This window comes from Limulus polyphemus, unplaced genomic scaffold (genome assembly GCF_000517525.1).
Source record: "Limulus polyphemus unplaced genomic scaffold, Limulus_polyphemus-2.1.2 Scaffold1490, whole genome shotgun sequence".
Classification (NCBI taxonomy): Eukaryota; Metazoa; Arthropoda; class Merostomata; order Xiphosura; family Limulidae; genus Limulus; species Limulus polyphemus.
This window is the reverse complement of record NW_013667100.1, coordinates 186452-201904: the sequence shown is the minus strand read 5'-3', so window position 1 is coordinate 201904 and position 15453 is coordinate 186452. Positions and strand designations below refer to the sequence as shown.

General features: G+C 32.3%; 2 protein-coding genes across 5 annotated transcripts in view; one reads left to right on the top strand and one right to left on the bottom strand.

The window, feature by feature from the left end:
* Positions 1-10994, bottom strand: part of LOC106463816 (WD repeat-containing protein pop1-like) — a 29652-nt gene extending 18658 nt beyond the window's left edge. The window contains exons 1-4 of the mRNA XM_022391426.1: positions 10773-10994; positions 4480-4691; positions 3632-3747; positions 1256-1442 (exon numbers count right to left, since the gene is read on the bottom strand). Of these exons, the coding sequence (XP_022247134.1) occupies positions 1256-1442; positions 3632-3747; positions 4480-4691; positions 10773-10877 (620 nt within the window). The 5' untranslated portion in view covers positions 10878-10994. The remainder of the gene's footprint in view (positions 1-1255; positions 1443-3631; positions 3748-4479; positions 4692-10772) is intronic.
* A 2252-nt stretch (positions 10995-13246) lies between these two features.
* Positions 13247-15453, top strand: part of LOC106463815 (dihydropyrimidine dehydrogenase [NADP(+)]-like) — a 52568-nt gene continuing 50361 nt past the window's right edge. Inside the window, exons 1-2 of one of the 4 annotated variants that reach the window (XM_022391425.1) lie at positions 13247-13420; positions 14835-14945. In XM_022391425.1, the coding sequence (XP_022247133.1) occupies positions 13364-13420; positions 14835-14945 (168 nt within the window). In that variant the 5' untranslated portion in view covers positions 13247-13363. The remainder of the gene's footprint in view (positions 13421-14834; positions 14946-15453) is intronic. The other 3 variants (XM_022391423.1, XM_022391421.1, XM_022391422.1) reach the window with 3 other exon arrangements.

The window sequence follows — 15453 nt, the reverse complement described above, 5'->3', positions numbered from 1 at the left end:
GTATTTTATATATGCAGGTAGTAAGATCTGCAGTATTTTATATATGCAGGTAGTAAGATCTGCAGTATTTTTATATATGCAGGTAGTAAGATCTGCAGTATTTTATATATGCAGGTAGTAATATCTGCAGTATTTTTATATATGCAGGTAGTAAGATCTGCATTCTGAGTGAAAAATATGCTTGAAAATGCAGAATCAGCATAGATGTGAGGTCTGCAGATCTACCAAGGTTGTAAAAATACACAGAATCCTCTAACTTAAGGAAAGTTTACTACAACAGCTGTCCCACACGAGCTTTATCAACTTGACAACCGATATCCAAGTCTACTCCCTTGAGTGGGGATCCATTTCACGGGTGATACAGATATCTTTTTCTGCCAAGTTTGTATGAACTAAGGGTTCTGTCCTTTATATGGGGCACAAAGACTACAAATTTGCTTTTACCTCATGTAAAAATGTGGCAGAAGTGAAGCTTAGATGCATGCCTTTTTTAAGAATAGTAGTTTACCTTTTAGAAGCTAGTAAATTTTAAAGCTTTATTGATATCTACAGCATGTGTTTATGACAAAATGAAATAATGATAAAACAAATGCTTTAAGAACTAAAGTAAGGCATATGATTAAATTTATGAATACATCGTATTTTTTGACGTCTAATAAACAGAATAACTTCTAAACACAGTGTATCTTGTAACTAATATTAGTAAATATAAAAAAGAAAAAGTTCAACCTGTTATGTTATTAACTCATACAGTACTGCGAGAAATGCGAGTTGCATAAAGTCTAACTGCATATTTTCAAACATTATGATGATACAAGTACAGTATTACTTTAAACAGATATACAGTAGATTAATCTACAATAGAATATTTACTAATTCACTGCCTAGATTAATTGAAATACATAACATAAAACAAATCCCTTTTCTACACTCACCTTATCATTTCTTGGACTAAACAGCTCTTTTATTTTGTTCACATGTTCTACATGTGGCCAATTAAATATACTTGATAATTAAAAGACATTCACAAACTCAAAAACAATCTCTATTCTAAAAAATAAAGTGATCTAGCAAAAGCATGAGTTACAACTAAATATAAATGTTTAGAAACCGAGAAAAATGTGCAACATAGCAACAGTTTTTGCTGTCACAGAAGAAGTTTTTTTCGCATGTTTTACTTACATGTTCTGGACTCACAGTTAAAAACAAAAAAACATGAATGAAATAATGGAATATACAAGGCTTTTAAGCATACCTTGCTGAAAGTATGAAGTTATTTTCAACAGCAACTGACCAGATGATGTCACTGTGTCCCTCTAAACAGGTCACTAGAAACTTTGAATTAACTAGTTTTCTATACTCTTCTTCTTCTTGTTGTTCACTGCCCACTGTAGTTTCAGAAGGTGTTGATGGCACTGTTGACTGAAGAGTTGATGAACAATCTATATCACATATAATGATAAAACCAGGTGTTATATAAACAATAAAATCGTCTTTTACCATCATTACTGTAATTTCCTTTTATTTCATTGCTTCCATTTAACTTTAGAAATCTACATATACACATATATTTTTCTGTAACTAAAAGACATAAGGCATATACACAGATAACTTAGAGGTAAACAGATGACTATAAAATGTGCAAGCATTGTTCTTTTTATCTTAACCCTCCTGCACACCCTATGCTCATCCACACTGATGCACACCTGGGGTCCAGTAGAACCATCTTTAAAATACATCCTAGTTTTCATTAATTCCCTGAGACAATAACCAGTTAACAGTACATATACATACTTCTAAAAAGAACATTTAAAAATTTCTTTCATAATTCTTGTTTCACATAATTACAGTGTGCTTGCTACAAACTGTTTTCTTGCAGAGAGCACAAAAATATTTGCTCTTATGGTCCTTGAATCTGAAACGAAGTTTACTACCATGTTTCTTGAGAGGTGAAGCAGACTTTGTAGAACCTTTAGCTGTACAATCAATTTTTGTTCCATCATTTTCAAATAGAAACGATTTGATAGACTGATGGGGTTCTTTTGACAAAGGCTGAAATTCTTGCTTTCTAACTTCTCCTTAACAAGTCCCAGTCACAACTGAAAAAATAGACTTCACTTGTGTTTTTTCTTTCTCATTCCAATTTGGATTGATAGATAACTATATGATGAAAGCATATTGTAGCCAAAGATTAATGCTGGGTCACTCTTTTGGTATAGTAAGTGAAATAAAAGTATATCCAGCTCATCTGCTGTTTTGTTATAACAAATAATGATTTGTGGCTTCTCAAGTTCAGCAGTAGACATCATCTTGTCCTTGAAAGGAATATGGTTTTCCATTTTCCTCTTCTTGTAAAATTTATCTGTTCCTCTTCCAATTAATACATTCTTGTCAGATGAGGAACTTTCACTGGTATATTGTGTACCACTGTCATTGGCCAAATCTTTATCTATAACTTCCTCATCAACTGTTACTGTCTCTGAGGAAGAAGACTGACCTCCACTAGTGAGGTACCTACTTCCTCTTCTAAAATCTTCAGTTTTTCACTCTGGGTTAGTTTTTTCATAGTCATATTTCCACTGAAAATGATGGTGTTACTATAACCTGGCAGCTACTTGCATTGCTCATGCAAGAGAAAAACTTAATTCCTAAGCATCTTCAGACCAACTCCCCCAACTTATGTAGCCCTCCCTAAAACAAATTCTAAGTTCCCCTACAGCACTTAACTCATCTTTCTGGAGCTACAACAAAATCTACATTTCATAACCAGTTTTACTCCAACAGCAGACACAATTCTGGGTTTTGAGAAAATATTTCTACTCAATTCATTGTATATATTATAAAAACTGTGCAGGTTAGTCATATGTTTTTAATACAGTTTAAAACTATTCTCTTGCAATTTAACAGTAATATGTTTAACTTACCTATTGAATAAATCCTGTTTCACTAATTTGGAAAACAGAAAGTATGGGATTTCCAAAGCATTCATTTTAGAAGTCCCATTCAAAATTTGGGAGGGCTCAGAATATTGTACTGAATGTTAATTGTTGTTGTAAACATGAAAATTTGTCACATTGCAATACATTGAATGTTCCAAGCCAGATCATTTCGTTTAGACATCTATTTCCTGTTTGCCTTGTTTGTCTGTGTGTTTGTAATGTTGTTTGGGATGTGTCTAAGAAATGTTATGAACAGTGCTGATGTATTCCGAATACTCAGAGGAGCTACCATAATAGCTGAACAAACATATAACATCTTGTTATATTAATAGCAGAGAATGACTAGCAAATGTTGCAATTTATTCTAACAATCATTGCATATGAGCTACAACAATTCAAAAGGCAATTAAAATTGTTAAGGCCATGTCAAAATTTTGTTTAAAAAACACTGAAAATTTTTTGGGTTCCAGCAATAAAATAGGATCATCAAAAAATGGAAATACATAATTATTATTCTTTAGACCTAAGGATGTCCTGCAGACTTCCACACGTTCAATTTTCAATGTCTAAAGGAAAATTCTGGACAAATGATATGCGAAGATATCTACTAAAGGAAGTACTAATAGTGCACCAGATTGCTGTTCTGTTGAGCCCTTAAAATGATGCTCATAAAATATCAGACGAGTTCTTACCATTGGTGAATGTGACTGACAATAATGCTGTTGACTGTTCACTGTTTTCTGGAAGAACTTCTGTTGAAATCCTGGATCTCTTAGCTTCATTATCTCTGTTCTGATTTTCTTCTAACCTATATAGTTAAACAAAAATAAAATTCATTATTTTTCTTCAATATTGTTACGTATCTGCTTGTTTGTTAATTTCCGGTATAAATTCTTTCCGATGAACTTCAGTGATACAAGTCTTTTCTTAATTAAAACTAGTTTATTCTTTTTTGATACAACTTTTTAGTACATAGAATTTCCACAGTCACTTTAAACTTAACAACCTTTATAACACACGCTATAAATCACGGTGATTCACACACTTTACTTATGGTGCCTACTGTTCGCTTGACTCAATTATCTATCTCTTCAATCTATCTACATATCTCTCTATCGCTGGCTTTATTTGCTGGGCTTATAGACTAAAAAAGAGGGCATCTGGCAAACACTCAGAAAGAAATGTTAAAATGGCAACTTTCAGTCAGTTAATAAATTTATGAAATACATAATTTCATGTTTTTCTGCTACATTTTCTTCTTCAATGCAACTTTTTTAAAATAACTTACTTTCTTGTACAGTACAGAGAATACTAAAAAAACGACTGAATCAAATTCCACATAATACTAAAAGTAATCATGTTCTATATACAGGAATGAGTACCTTTCACACTTTATTACATTACTCGATTGACTAAAAATAATACTAAAAGTAATCATGTTCTATATACAGGAATGAGTACTTTTCACACTTTATTACATTACTCGATTGACTAAAAATAATACAAAAAGTAATCATGTTCTATATACAGGAATGAGTACCTTTCACACTTTATTACATTACTCGATTGACCGGTTGCCTCAAGGTCTGCAAGATCACCGGTTAAAGGACGAGATAATGGAGGAACACTTTCCGGAGCACTTCTAGAAACTGAGCTAGTTAATGTCAACTTGCAAGAACTCCCAACAGTCTCATCCAAGATTTTTGTAAGCAGGTCTTTCAGTTCTGATCTGGTACTTTCTTTTTTAGTGACCTGTGTATAAGACAAACATTTTGTTTTTGTTTCAAAAACTCATTTATGTATTACAAGCACAAGTAAATGAGTTAATGTGAACAAAATATAATATTCCTTTCAAAGGTATACTGTAAGTAATTGGTGTGAACAGTTATAGTTACACACGGTGTGAAAACTTCCGAGCTTATAAATGAAAACCTTGTGCACAAACAATCCTGATTTTAGACAGAATAATTTTTTCAAAATATTTAGTAGGATGAAGTTTCAGTTGAAATTGTAAATCTTAACTTTTAGAAAGACTTTGATGAAGTGCCTCAAATATTTCAAAAGTGATTAAGTATTAAATTAGATGCTTAAAACTGTTAGTAAAATGTGGAAAGATTAAGCTGGTGTTGTTTGTTATTAAGCATAAAGCTACACAAACGGCTACCTGTGCTCTGCCCACCACAGGTATCGAAACCCGGTTTCTAGCAATACAAGCTCGCAGACACACCACTGTGCCACTAGGGGTGGAAAGATTAAGTGGTTAGCAAACAGTCATACACATCCAGTAAAAATATATCAGGGGCACAGCCAGCACTAGTGTGTGTGTGGTGGGGGGGGGGGGTCTTTTTAAAAAGAATTCAAACTTTTTTGTCCACAAAAGAATTTGAGTGATTTACCTTGACCTAAATGAACTTTGTAAAACCAAAGTATTCAAAATTTAAAAGAGCAAAGCCAAGACAAATGTCCATTGAAAGAAAAAAACCTAAGACAGTTGACCTTTTACACTTTAGAATAGTAGGGTGGTTATTTGCCCCTCCCTCTTCTCCTGGTTAATCTTCCAAGCATGACCCCAAACGAACTACAATAACATGTCAGAAGAACTAAGAAGTCCAACTGGTAGAAATTAATTGTCAAAGTTAATTCAAACTATAAGGAAACTGGAGAGGTTGTATATCTTTGTTATTCAGTAGACTGTTTTATTCAATTATAGCTCATTTAAACAAAATGAAATCTTGTTTCTTATGTGAAAGTGCTTGACAATCTACGTTTTGCAGGAAAACTAAGTTTTTAAACAAAAACTATAGATATAATATCTGGAATATATAAAAAAGAAAAAAAATCCATCAATTTTTAACTAACCATGTCAGCTTTTTCGTGTCATCTTTATAACACTGTAACCTGTAATGATAATTTAATATTTCAGTTCTTCTTGCTTTTGAAGTTCCTGAAATTCAGATGTAACACTGGAGTAATATGTAACAAGTCTCCTTCAAATGAAAAAGAAGCTGTAGGGAATAAATCAAGCAAGAGAAGACTGTGATGGTGATATCAATGTTAAACCTGGTTAAAGAGATTGTTACCAAAGCTATACAAAAGCACAAATATAGCAGCTAAATATAAGAGAAGGTCTAATAGTGTTGACCTTTGACAGTGAAATTCAGGAAGAAATACAATTTCATTTCAGAGAAAACTGTCTGCCCTGTAACCAACCTTATAGGTATGAAGAGAAAAAAAAAAAGGTTTTAAACTTATACTGGATAGAACCATTAATTTGTCAGGATTTGGTACAAATGATATACAAGGAAAGAAATATTGAACTGTCAAAACATGATGAAAGACTTCTCTTTGTCACAAGCTGTTGATGGAGTTTACAACCAAGCATGTAGTGAAAGCTCCACAGTGATTTAAAGAAACAAAGCGAGTCTTTCAAAAAGATAAGATCTGATTGATTAAATGAAAATGGAGAAGCTTTGCAAAAAGTTGTTCGACACACCAGAGAAAATTATGAAGAACAATGGACCATACAATTGACCTTATGATAAGGACAAAAGTTTTTAAGTGATCATTGACCATACAGGACCTTATGATAAGGACAAAAGTTTCTATGTGATCATTAACCATACAGGACCTTATGATAAAGACAAAAGTTTCTAAGTGATCATTGACCATACAGGACCTTATGATAAAGACAAAAGTTTCTAAGTGATCATTGACCATACAGGACCTTATGATAAAGACAAAAGTTTCTAAGTGATCATTAACCATACAGGACCTTATGATAAAGACAAAAGTTTCTAAGTGATCAGAATGAGAACAATCTAGTTTCACTTTAAGTGAACATTTTGGCAAAGATATTATTATTATTCCAGAAGTTAATGCCATGACAGATGTGGTCACTTTGAGACCAATAGCAGCACATATCCTTCACAACTTTTACTAAATTCCCAATAAACCAAACCCATAAGTAGAAAAACTAAGTTTTGTGAAAGTAGCTCCAAACATTATAATGAATGATGTTAATTCTTGTGATACATCAAATGATACCTATGGAAATGTCATCATCACAAAGTTTTATAGATTGCTGTTAGATACACTATTTAGGAAACATAAATATATAATTAAAGTGTCAATAGGTCAAGTAATTATGCAGTGTATTGATCTGTAAATGCATCATTACTTTCTGACAAGACATTTGATCAATACTTTGCACAGCAGTGGTTTTTTTTCCTGCTGATATTCAGATGACCACACACATGAATGGAGTGCAACTGTTGTCCGCAGAGATGATACTCTTGGTTTTTGTACTGGATAATTAGTATAATACGTGACTGACCATTTGACCTTAATAATAGTTCTTGATTACCTGAATGCATTTCATGACTGTACGGGTATAACTGCAGCTGTCACATCAGGAAGTCAAAATGTCTGTTTAAGGAAGTTTAAAATAACAGTAATAGAAAAACATAGTTGCCATTGGAAACATTAACATTCACTTCTGCAAGTTACAAGGTCATTTAAACAATCCATGACCCATGCTGATTTGCCAGTTTCTGAACATAACAGATCCATCAGCCAATGGTCAACCTTCCTTAGAATACATCTTGGTTGCTAAGGCCAGAGAGACAAGGATGATCAGGCATTACAAAAATTACCAATAACAATCTTCAGTCACATTATTGTGGATTATTATCATAGATATGGTTTCTTTGTTTGTTTTGAATTTTGTGCAAAGCTACACAAGGGCTATCTGCACTAGCTGTTGAGAATTACGTTGGACAAAGTAAATCAGAAGTTTCTTAAAAAAAAAGTATAGTAGTTTCCTTCAGAGATTTAGAGATCAAAACAAGTGGCATTTTTGTAATAACTCTCTCAGTCTAGACATGGGAATACTGCTCAGGAAGATTCAAGACTTAAATGAAAGATTACCAGGAATTTACTTAGAGAGCAACAGGTGGGCTAGTTTTAAGTGTAAGGGTGAATTATATGCCAGAGATGGGCTTCACAAAGGTAGCCTAAGTAGTAAGACATTTGTAGAAGCTCTAAAGATATTCATAGTAGATAGTTTATACACTTATAGTGCTAAGAGAAATTGGGAATAAAAACATTTACAGTAATAGCTTAGGCAATGCGGACGTTGGAAAAATGAGAATATTCAGGGCATAACAATGGAAAGTCTTGCCTTACAAATCTTTTAACATTCTTGGAAAAGGTTACTGCTTATGTAGATGAGGGTAAGGGTGTAGATTTGGTGTATCTAGATTTTTAGAGAGCATTTGACAAGGTGCCACATAAAAGGCTTGTAAAAAAAATTAGCTCTATAGGTGTGGGGGATAAGTTAGCAAATTGGATAGAAGAGTGGCTGGATGGAAGAATGCTGAGGGTTTTTACAAATGGAGTTCAGTCAAACTGGATTAATGTCACGAGTGGAGTACCTCAGGGCTCAGTCTTAGGACCTTTGCTCTTTTTGATTTACATCAATGACATAGATGAAGGTATAGTCAATAAATTACTTAAATTTGTAGATGATATTAAGGTCTTGAGTTTTGCTTGCTGTGAAGAGGATGCTACTAATTTACAAAAGGATTTAGATCATTTAGCAAGTTGGGCAAATAAATGGCAGATGGGTTTTAATTATAATAAATGCAAGATAATGCATGTGGGTTATCAGAGTTTGAATTATAAGTATAATTTGGATGGGAATAACCTTAACAGTGTTATGAAAGAAAAGGACCTTGGCGTAATAATTGATCAGTCTCTAAAGCCATCCAAGCAGTGTGCTGTTGCTAGTGGTAGGGCAAATAGGATTTTAGGTTGTATCTACAGAGATATTGAATACAAGTCTAAAGAGGTTATAATTTTATTGTACAAGTCAATGGTTAGGCCACATTTGGAATATTGTGTTCAGTCTTGGGCTCCTTACCTTAGGAATTGAATTGTTGGAAAGGGTTCAGAGAAGGGTTACTAGAATGCTGCCTGGAATGGATGGGTTGTCATACAACGAGAGGCTGAAATCTCTCAAACTGTTTTCTCTTGAAAAAAGAAAAGTTAGGGGGATCTGACTGAGGTGTTTAAGAGTGTAAATGGAATTGATAGCATTCATGCATCATCTTTTTTCATATTTAACAATGAGAATAATAGGACTAGCGGACACAAATATAGAGGCAGTAAATGTAAGTGAGTTTAAGAAAAAGCTTGATAAGTATATGAATGATAAGGGCTGGCTTTAAGATTTTTGTTTAATTATTTTCATTTGGGTTTAGAAGATGGAACAGCAAAGATGGACCAACAGGTCCCATGTTGTCCCAAAACATTAAGTTATATGTTTTGTTAAAATGATATTTAAAAGAATGAAAGAAAACTACATGGTGAAAAAAAAGAGTCCAAAGAAAAGCTACTAGAATGATATCTGGCTTAAGGTATTATAATTATGAGTATATAATAATAACTACCAATCAGAGGAGTCTATGTACTTAATACTCTCTATTGGGTTACTCATAAAACAGAAAAGCTATATCAACAGCAACTAATCTTCTTGATCCTGAAATGGGCCATGAACCACAGCATCAACAGAAGACTACATTAGTAAATAATAACAGCATCAAATCAAAGTAAGCTATATAATTAATTTTTATATTGACTTTCTCATAAAACAGAAGAACTGGATCAACAGAAAGCTAATCTTCCTAAAATTTTGAACTATTTTTCCTTTCATATGAGGAAGACTTAACTTTGACTAGAAACAGATGTTTAAAAGTGGGTTTGCTCAATCTATGGATGAACTGTTTGAGTGATGGAATGAAAATTCAAAAATTTATATTCAATATTAGGAACAGTAGGTTTGAATTTTGGAAGCTTGCATGCAACCTTGTTCTTCTAAAAAATTTTCTTCATTGGAAGTTACAAAGTTGAGAAATGTTTCTGTTGTACTATGGGTCTAAACCCACAGTACGAGCTTACTTAAATGATTAACAATCAAAACTTTTCCAAAGCCTCCTCACTTTCCACCACCTATTTGTTTTGTTTGCTTGTTGTTAAGCATATGGATATCTCAGTATCTGTGCTGTGTTCACCACAGGGATCAAGGACCTCCAGCACCTGATGCTTACCCATGTAATAACCATTGACTTCAAAAAGGTGCATGGTACTATAAGGGAACATCTCATATTTTCCATAATGCCTTCTTGAACAATATTTTTCTGAACTTTGCACTCCATCCCTTATATTTTTTTAAGCTTTATGTATAGGTAAATGAATGTGAAAGGCTACTTTGGATTTTGATTCATGGTTAGTTGTGGAGAAATATCTCAAATGTGCTCATTATGCTAAAGGATATTCTGCTACACTGATTTTTAGAAATTGATATTCAGACTGAATTTTGGAATACAGGTTTGCTAAAATATATGATTTGTATTACTGTTAATGTTATTATACACACTCCTTTTAGTTTTAAACTTTTATTAATGGTAACTGTCCCATGTAATTTACAAATTACTGTATAACTATAAATTAATACTAAATTGGAATTACCACTTTACATTTTGGTATTGGTCAATTTGATCCATAGTTAGGTGATGAACTTAATTAGTTAATATCTCACTGAGCTATATATATATTTTTTTAACTGTAAGTGTAAAGTAACAACACAGTAACTTAGTGCTACTACGTACTACAGAAATAACACTGAAGAGTATACTATATACTGTTCGGTGTTATCGTAACGCAGTAATACTAGTATCCAAGTCTCAGAACTTGACAGAAGTATTGTAGGCTAAGTTACACTTACAGAATGTAGTAGTCTGTAAATTGCAACAACTGTATTAATGTACGCCTTACTTTCAATTTTTCTTCAGTGGTTAGTGGTCGTTTAAGAGATTCTAAATGTTCTATTTGTCGAATTTTTTTCCTACATTTTCTAATCTGGGCTTCGACAGACGCCATTGATAAACCAAGCAGTAACCGTTTTACGTCAGAGACAATAAACTGCCTAGCTAGCGGCAAAAATATCTGTTGATGAAGTTACGATTTTCCCTTTTCTGAACCCGTAAACATTCGTATACGCAAAATTAACTAAATTTCTATGATAAACAAAATGGACCAATATTGACTCGATCACATGTCTTGAATTTGAAACATAATTCACAATACATTGCACTTTTAGTAAAAGTTTTACAATACTGTATTATTTAAAGTATATTCCTAATTTATATGAAACATAATTATAAAAGCATCTTTGTAGGTTCTATTACAGATAGCCTGTATTTTTGCATCCAAATCATAGAACACTATGCAACCACAAAATGTACTTATTTCACATTTACGTATTTATAGTTTTTATGTCGTTAAATATTTTCCAAATTATGCCTAATACGAAATACTCGGCAAAAATAAAATAAACATCAATTGAAAAATAAGTATAATTACTTTCACAATTTAACTAAGTCAATAATTAATAAAATCGATTAAATTATAATGTCGAAACGATCGACGAAGGCTTATAAATTACGTGGAATTTTAGAGTCGAACTCATTTCTCTTAGCGTAACAAAACAGGTTCGCATAATTTTTATTTGTATGTTTAAGGTGGAGCGCAAAGCGACACGATGAGCTATCTGCACTCTGTCCACTGCGAGTATCGAAACCCGATTTTAACCTTGTAAGTCCGCAGAATAACAAGAAATTCGACCAAGATATTTATTAGAAAGTAATTCTGGGCTCATGATAAATTAATAAAGAGGCTGGAAACAATTGCACAATGAACATTATTTATTTATATCATAAAGACAACGTGTATATTTACGTGATACATCGAACGGTCTTCTTTTACTGAAAAACTAGATCCAAAACTTAAGATTGGTTTCAGATTGACATACCCCATAAGATAATTAGTGAAATTGCTAACATAAGGTTAAGGCTTACCCAGAGAGACTAGCGCTACCCAGTACCCACAAGACTTGTCATTCCCAATATGAAATAATGGAGGCTGTAACCTCGATATATTACCTGACTTAACACTGGAGGAAACCACTATCTACTTTCATACTCAAGATATATGTTTACAGCTTCTTCTCGCATGAAAAGACCAGATAATATATTAGGGGAAGGATACAGAACAGTAGGTAGCAAGAAAGAAAGTAATTTAATGACTTTATGGGCCAAGTATTCTGAGAAAACTGCACATACACCTGAATAACTGGCATATTACAAGTTGTTAAATATATAGACCAAAAGAACGCATTTGAAACACACAGAGTGTTGAGTACGTTACATTCAAAGAATTTTGAAGATACCAATCAGCAAAGCACGTGACAACCACAGTCATTATATAATCGCATAGGAACAGAATGTGTCAGAACTACGTTTTGACATTGTTCAGCATTATGTAGGTAATGTATTGCCTCTGAAAATTGATCAGATATTAAAGTTTTCACATGGCCATTGAGTCTTGTCTAGAAACCAAAACTACATTAGCTAAACATGTTAATTTCAGTTACTTAAAAGCTAAATGTTAAGGTTTAGACCTATGAAGGCCCTGAGGTAAAAAGTGGGGTAGAGAATCGTGGCAATTGAATTTTTTATTCGGGATTGTTCAAAAGTATATTCTATATTATTTGTGCAGATGTTTTGCCCTTATTTAATGTCCTCGTAAACATAAAGAAAGTAATTATGAAATTGCTTTACACGTCACCTCAAGCCAAGGTTACAAACTAAAAAAGAATGAAGAATTATTTTCTCCCTGCTTTAGCAGTTAGAATGTGTTTCAATCGGGATATAGAAGTTGGACAGCCAGTGTAATGTAAAGTCGTTATTGCCGAAGTATGGCCACCAAGGATCCCCGTTTGTTATTACTGACGAACAGTAGTCTCAGACCCCTAGTGGTTTGCCTTGATTTGCGAAATACATTTCTGGAGAAGAATTTAGTTCAGAAATAGAAAACATAATTAATGATAAAATTTAGAATGATTAGAAATGGTAATATGCAGAAAAATGATATAAATATGAGGAGATATAATAATAGGGTAATATAAATATGGGTAGAATAATAAATATATATAGTGAATTGATTACAGCTACAAAGTTGTTAAAGGCTATAAAATAAAATTAAAATCAATTATTTGAAAAGACAAAAATTTTGAATGCATAAACAAATTAAGGTTTTTGCCAAAGCATTTAATAAGTAATCTCTACACAACCGCTGTATGACTTTTTACGCATTTTGCGACAAAAATTAATTAATTAAATATAGCTAAATATATATAATATATATATATGATGGCGCCAAACAGTGCCCTCTAGCAGGGCACCTTTTATTAGCGAGATAAGCAGTAAGCTAACTGTCCGTATTTCTTATACGTCTAATCTTACTCTCTTGTACTTTTAACGCCTATTCTCAACCCTGTTTATAGTAACAATAGGTATTCATCTATAATGGAAGTGCGAAAACAAAGATGTTCTATGGTTAGTAAAGACACTCCAGATATTGAGGTAAGAATCGTATAAAAAGTATATGCCTTTTATATTTGATTTAAATTTTGATATTTTTCTCAGATTAGTCACTTGCTTTTTACACTGCTATAATATGTGATTTGTGGTTCGCTTTATTTATTTATTTATTTATTTACTATTTATAAACCATTATTTTCACATTTTGTTATTGTGGAAAGAAACTGTATGTATTAAAAAAATCGCTAATTTAAAAATAAAAATATTTTACATAAAATATCGTCTTAAACTAGTTGTTGACACATATATTCACATAAAAGGTCGTTTACATATGACTGAAGTTTTATTTTTTTACCAAACATGCATTATTCAGATAAAATAATACAATCATATAACAAGTGTTTGAAGTGAATAATATGGTGGGCCAAGTACTTAAGAAAGTTCAGCGGCTTCTTTCTAAGTCAAAAATACGATTTTATTAACAGGTAAGGTAAGGTTTGTTGATGATGAAACCTTCACAGCTGCTCTTCAAAAGCGTGAAAGTAGCACGTGACCTTCATGGCCACTATTGAGAATAAATTCAACACATGTAAGTCACGTGCAATTCGGTTTGTTTTTTTCCACTTGGCTGAAGTACGAATAGAAGACTCAATGCAAGTACAGAATTATCTTAAATTTAAAGCTTCTCGGAATCAGCTGTAGACAGTATTGGAAAAAAACCTCTGTAATGACTATTAAGATATATACAGTGTAATTTAGACTTGTTAAGTCCCGTAATAAGACGAAATTAGGTGCAAACTTCATTGCTTGACAAATAAGTTTAATGGAAACAAACTTAATAATAGTTATTTGAACGAATTAATGTCAAAAAACGACTTAAAGTAACATGTATTCATAAAACTGAACCCTTATTTACAAACAAAACTGAAGTCTATTTGATATTTTGCTGTTATTGTTATTTCCACCTGAAATCCAAAATATAAAAAAATAGTTTACTGTCCCTATACCATCAAAATAATCGTGTATAATTCAAAATTAACGTCTTTGTTAGATTATCACATCCATAAAGTGGTACTGTATTCTTCTCTTCAAGATGTTTTATAAAAGATGTCGATTTATAAACTAGTTTTATTTCAATTATAAACTTAAAATTAATGTTTAGTTTTTATGCATATTTAAAAATTGCACATGTATTTAATGTACAGTCTTTATTGCTGCCCTTTTATTTTAATCCCAAAAGGTTACTTTTCACTTCATACCATTTTTCTTGCTTTTTCTCTTTTCGACTTAAAATGCTTGAATAGTATTTATGGCTGAGCCATTGAAAGGGAATACAATCAGTTGAAGGGTGTGGCATGCTTACGGTATATACATTTAGTGTTTTGGTTAGTAGGTTTCGAGAAAAAAAAACTCTGTATAGTCAATTGTCTTTTGTTTTTGATTTTTTTACACCTAGAATATTTTGTCTTTGAATCCGAAGATCTGCGGTCATGCTAGGCTCGTACCAAGTAGTGAAACAAAAATAACAAAAAAACACTGGAAAAGAAATAAAGAGAAACATTGTTGTGTAAGTAAGACCAAACTGATTTTTAATATTGTGCTATTCATGAATGTAAGCTCTTCTTCTAATCTATTCTTACGAAGCATTTAAAGATCTTCTATTTACTCTCAACACTTGTATTCGTATAATAGTAAACTTGTTTATTATCAACTAGATTTTTCTGTAGTTGAAAACGTTAACTCGGTTTTCAGTTTTATATTATCATATAATTTGTCAACTACATTTACTCGAAATGCACGAGAGGAAACAACTAATAATTTAGTGTGAGCGGGGCAACATGGTGTAGTGCTTATTTATTTTTTTATTGCAGAAAAGTATTCGGTCCTATATAGTTTTTCAGCTAGGTCTAGCACATATATTTGTTCTTTTTTAAGATTTGGTTTTGTAAATTTTAAGCCGTTAAAATGAAAGGAAATAAGAGAAGGCTATAAGTAAAATCTATCTATATACTACTAAAACTCTGAGATTGTTTATTTATTTGTTTGCTTGTCTGTAATTGAATACAGCAAAAACG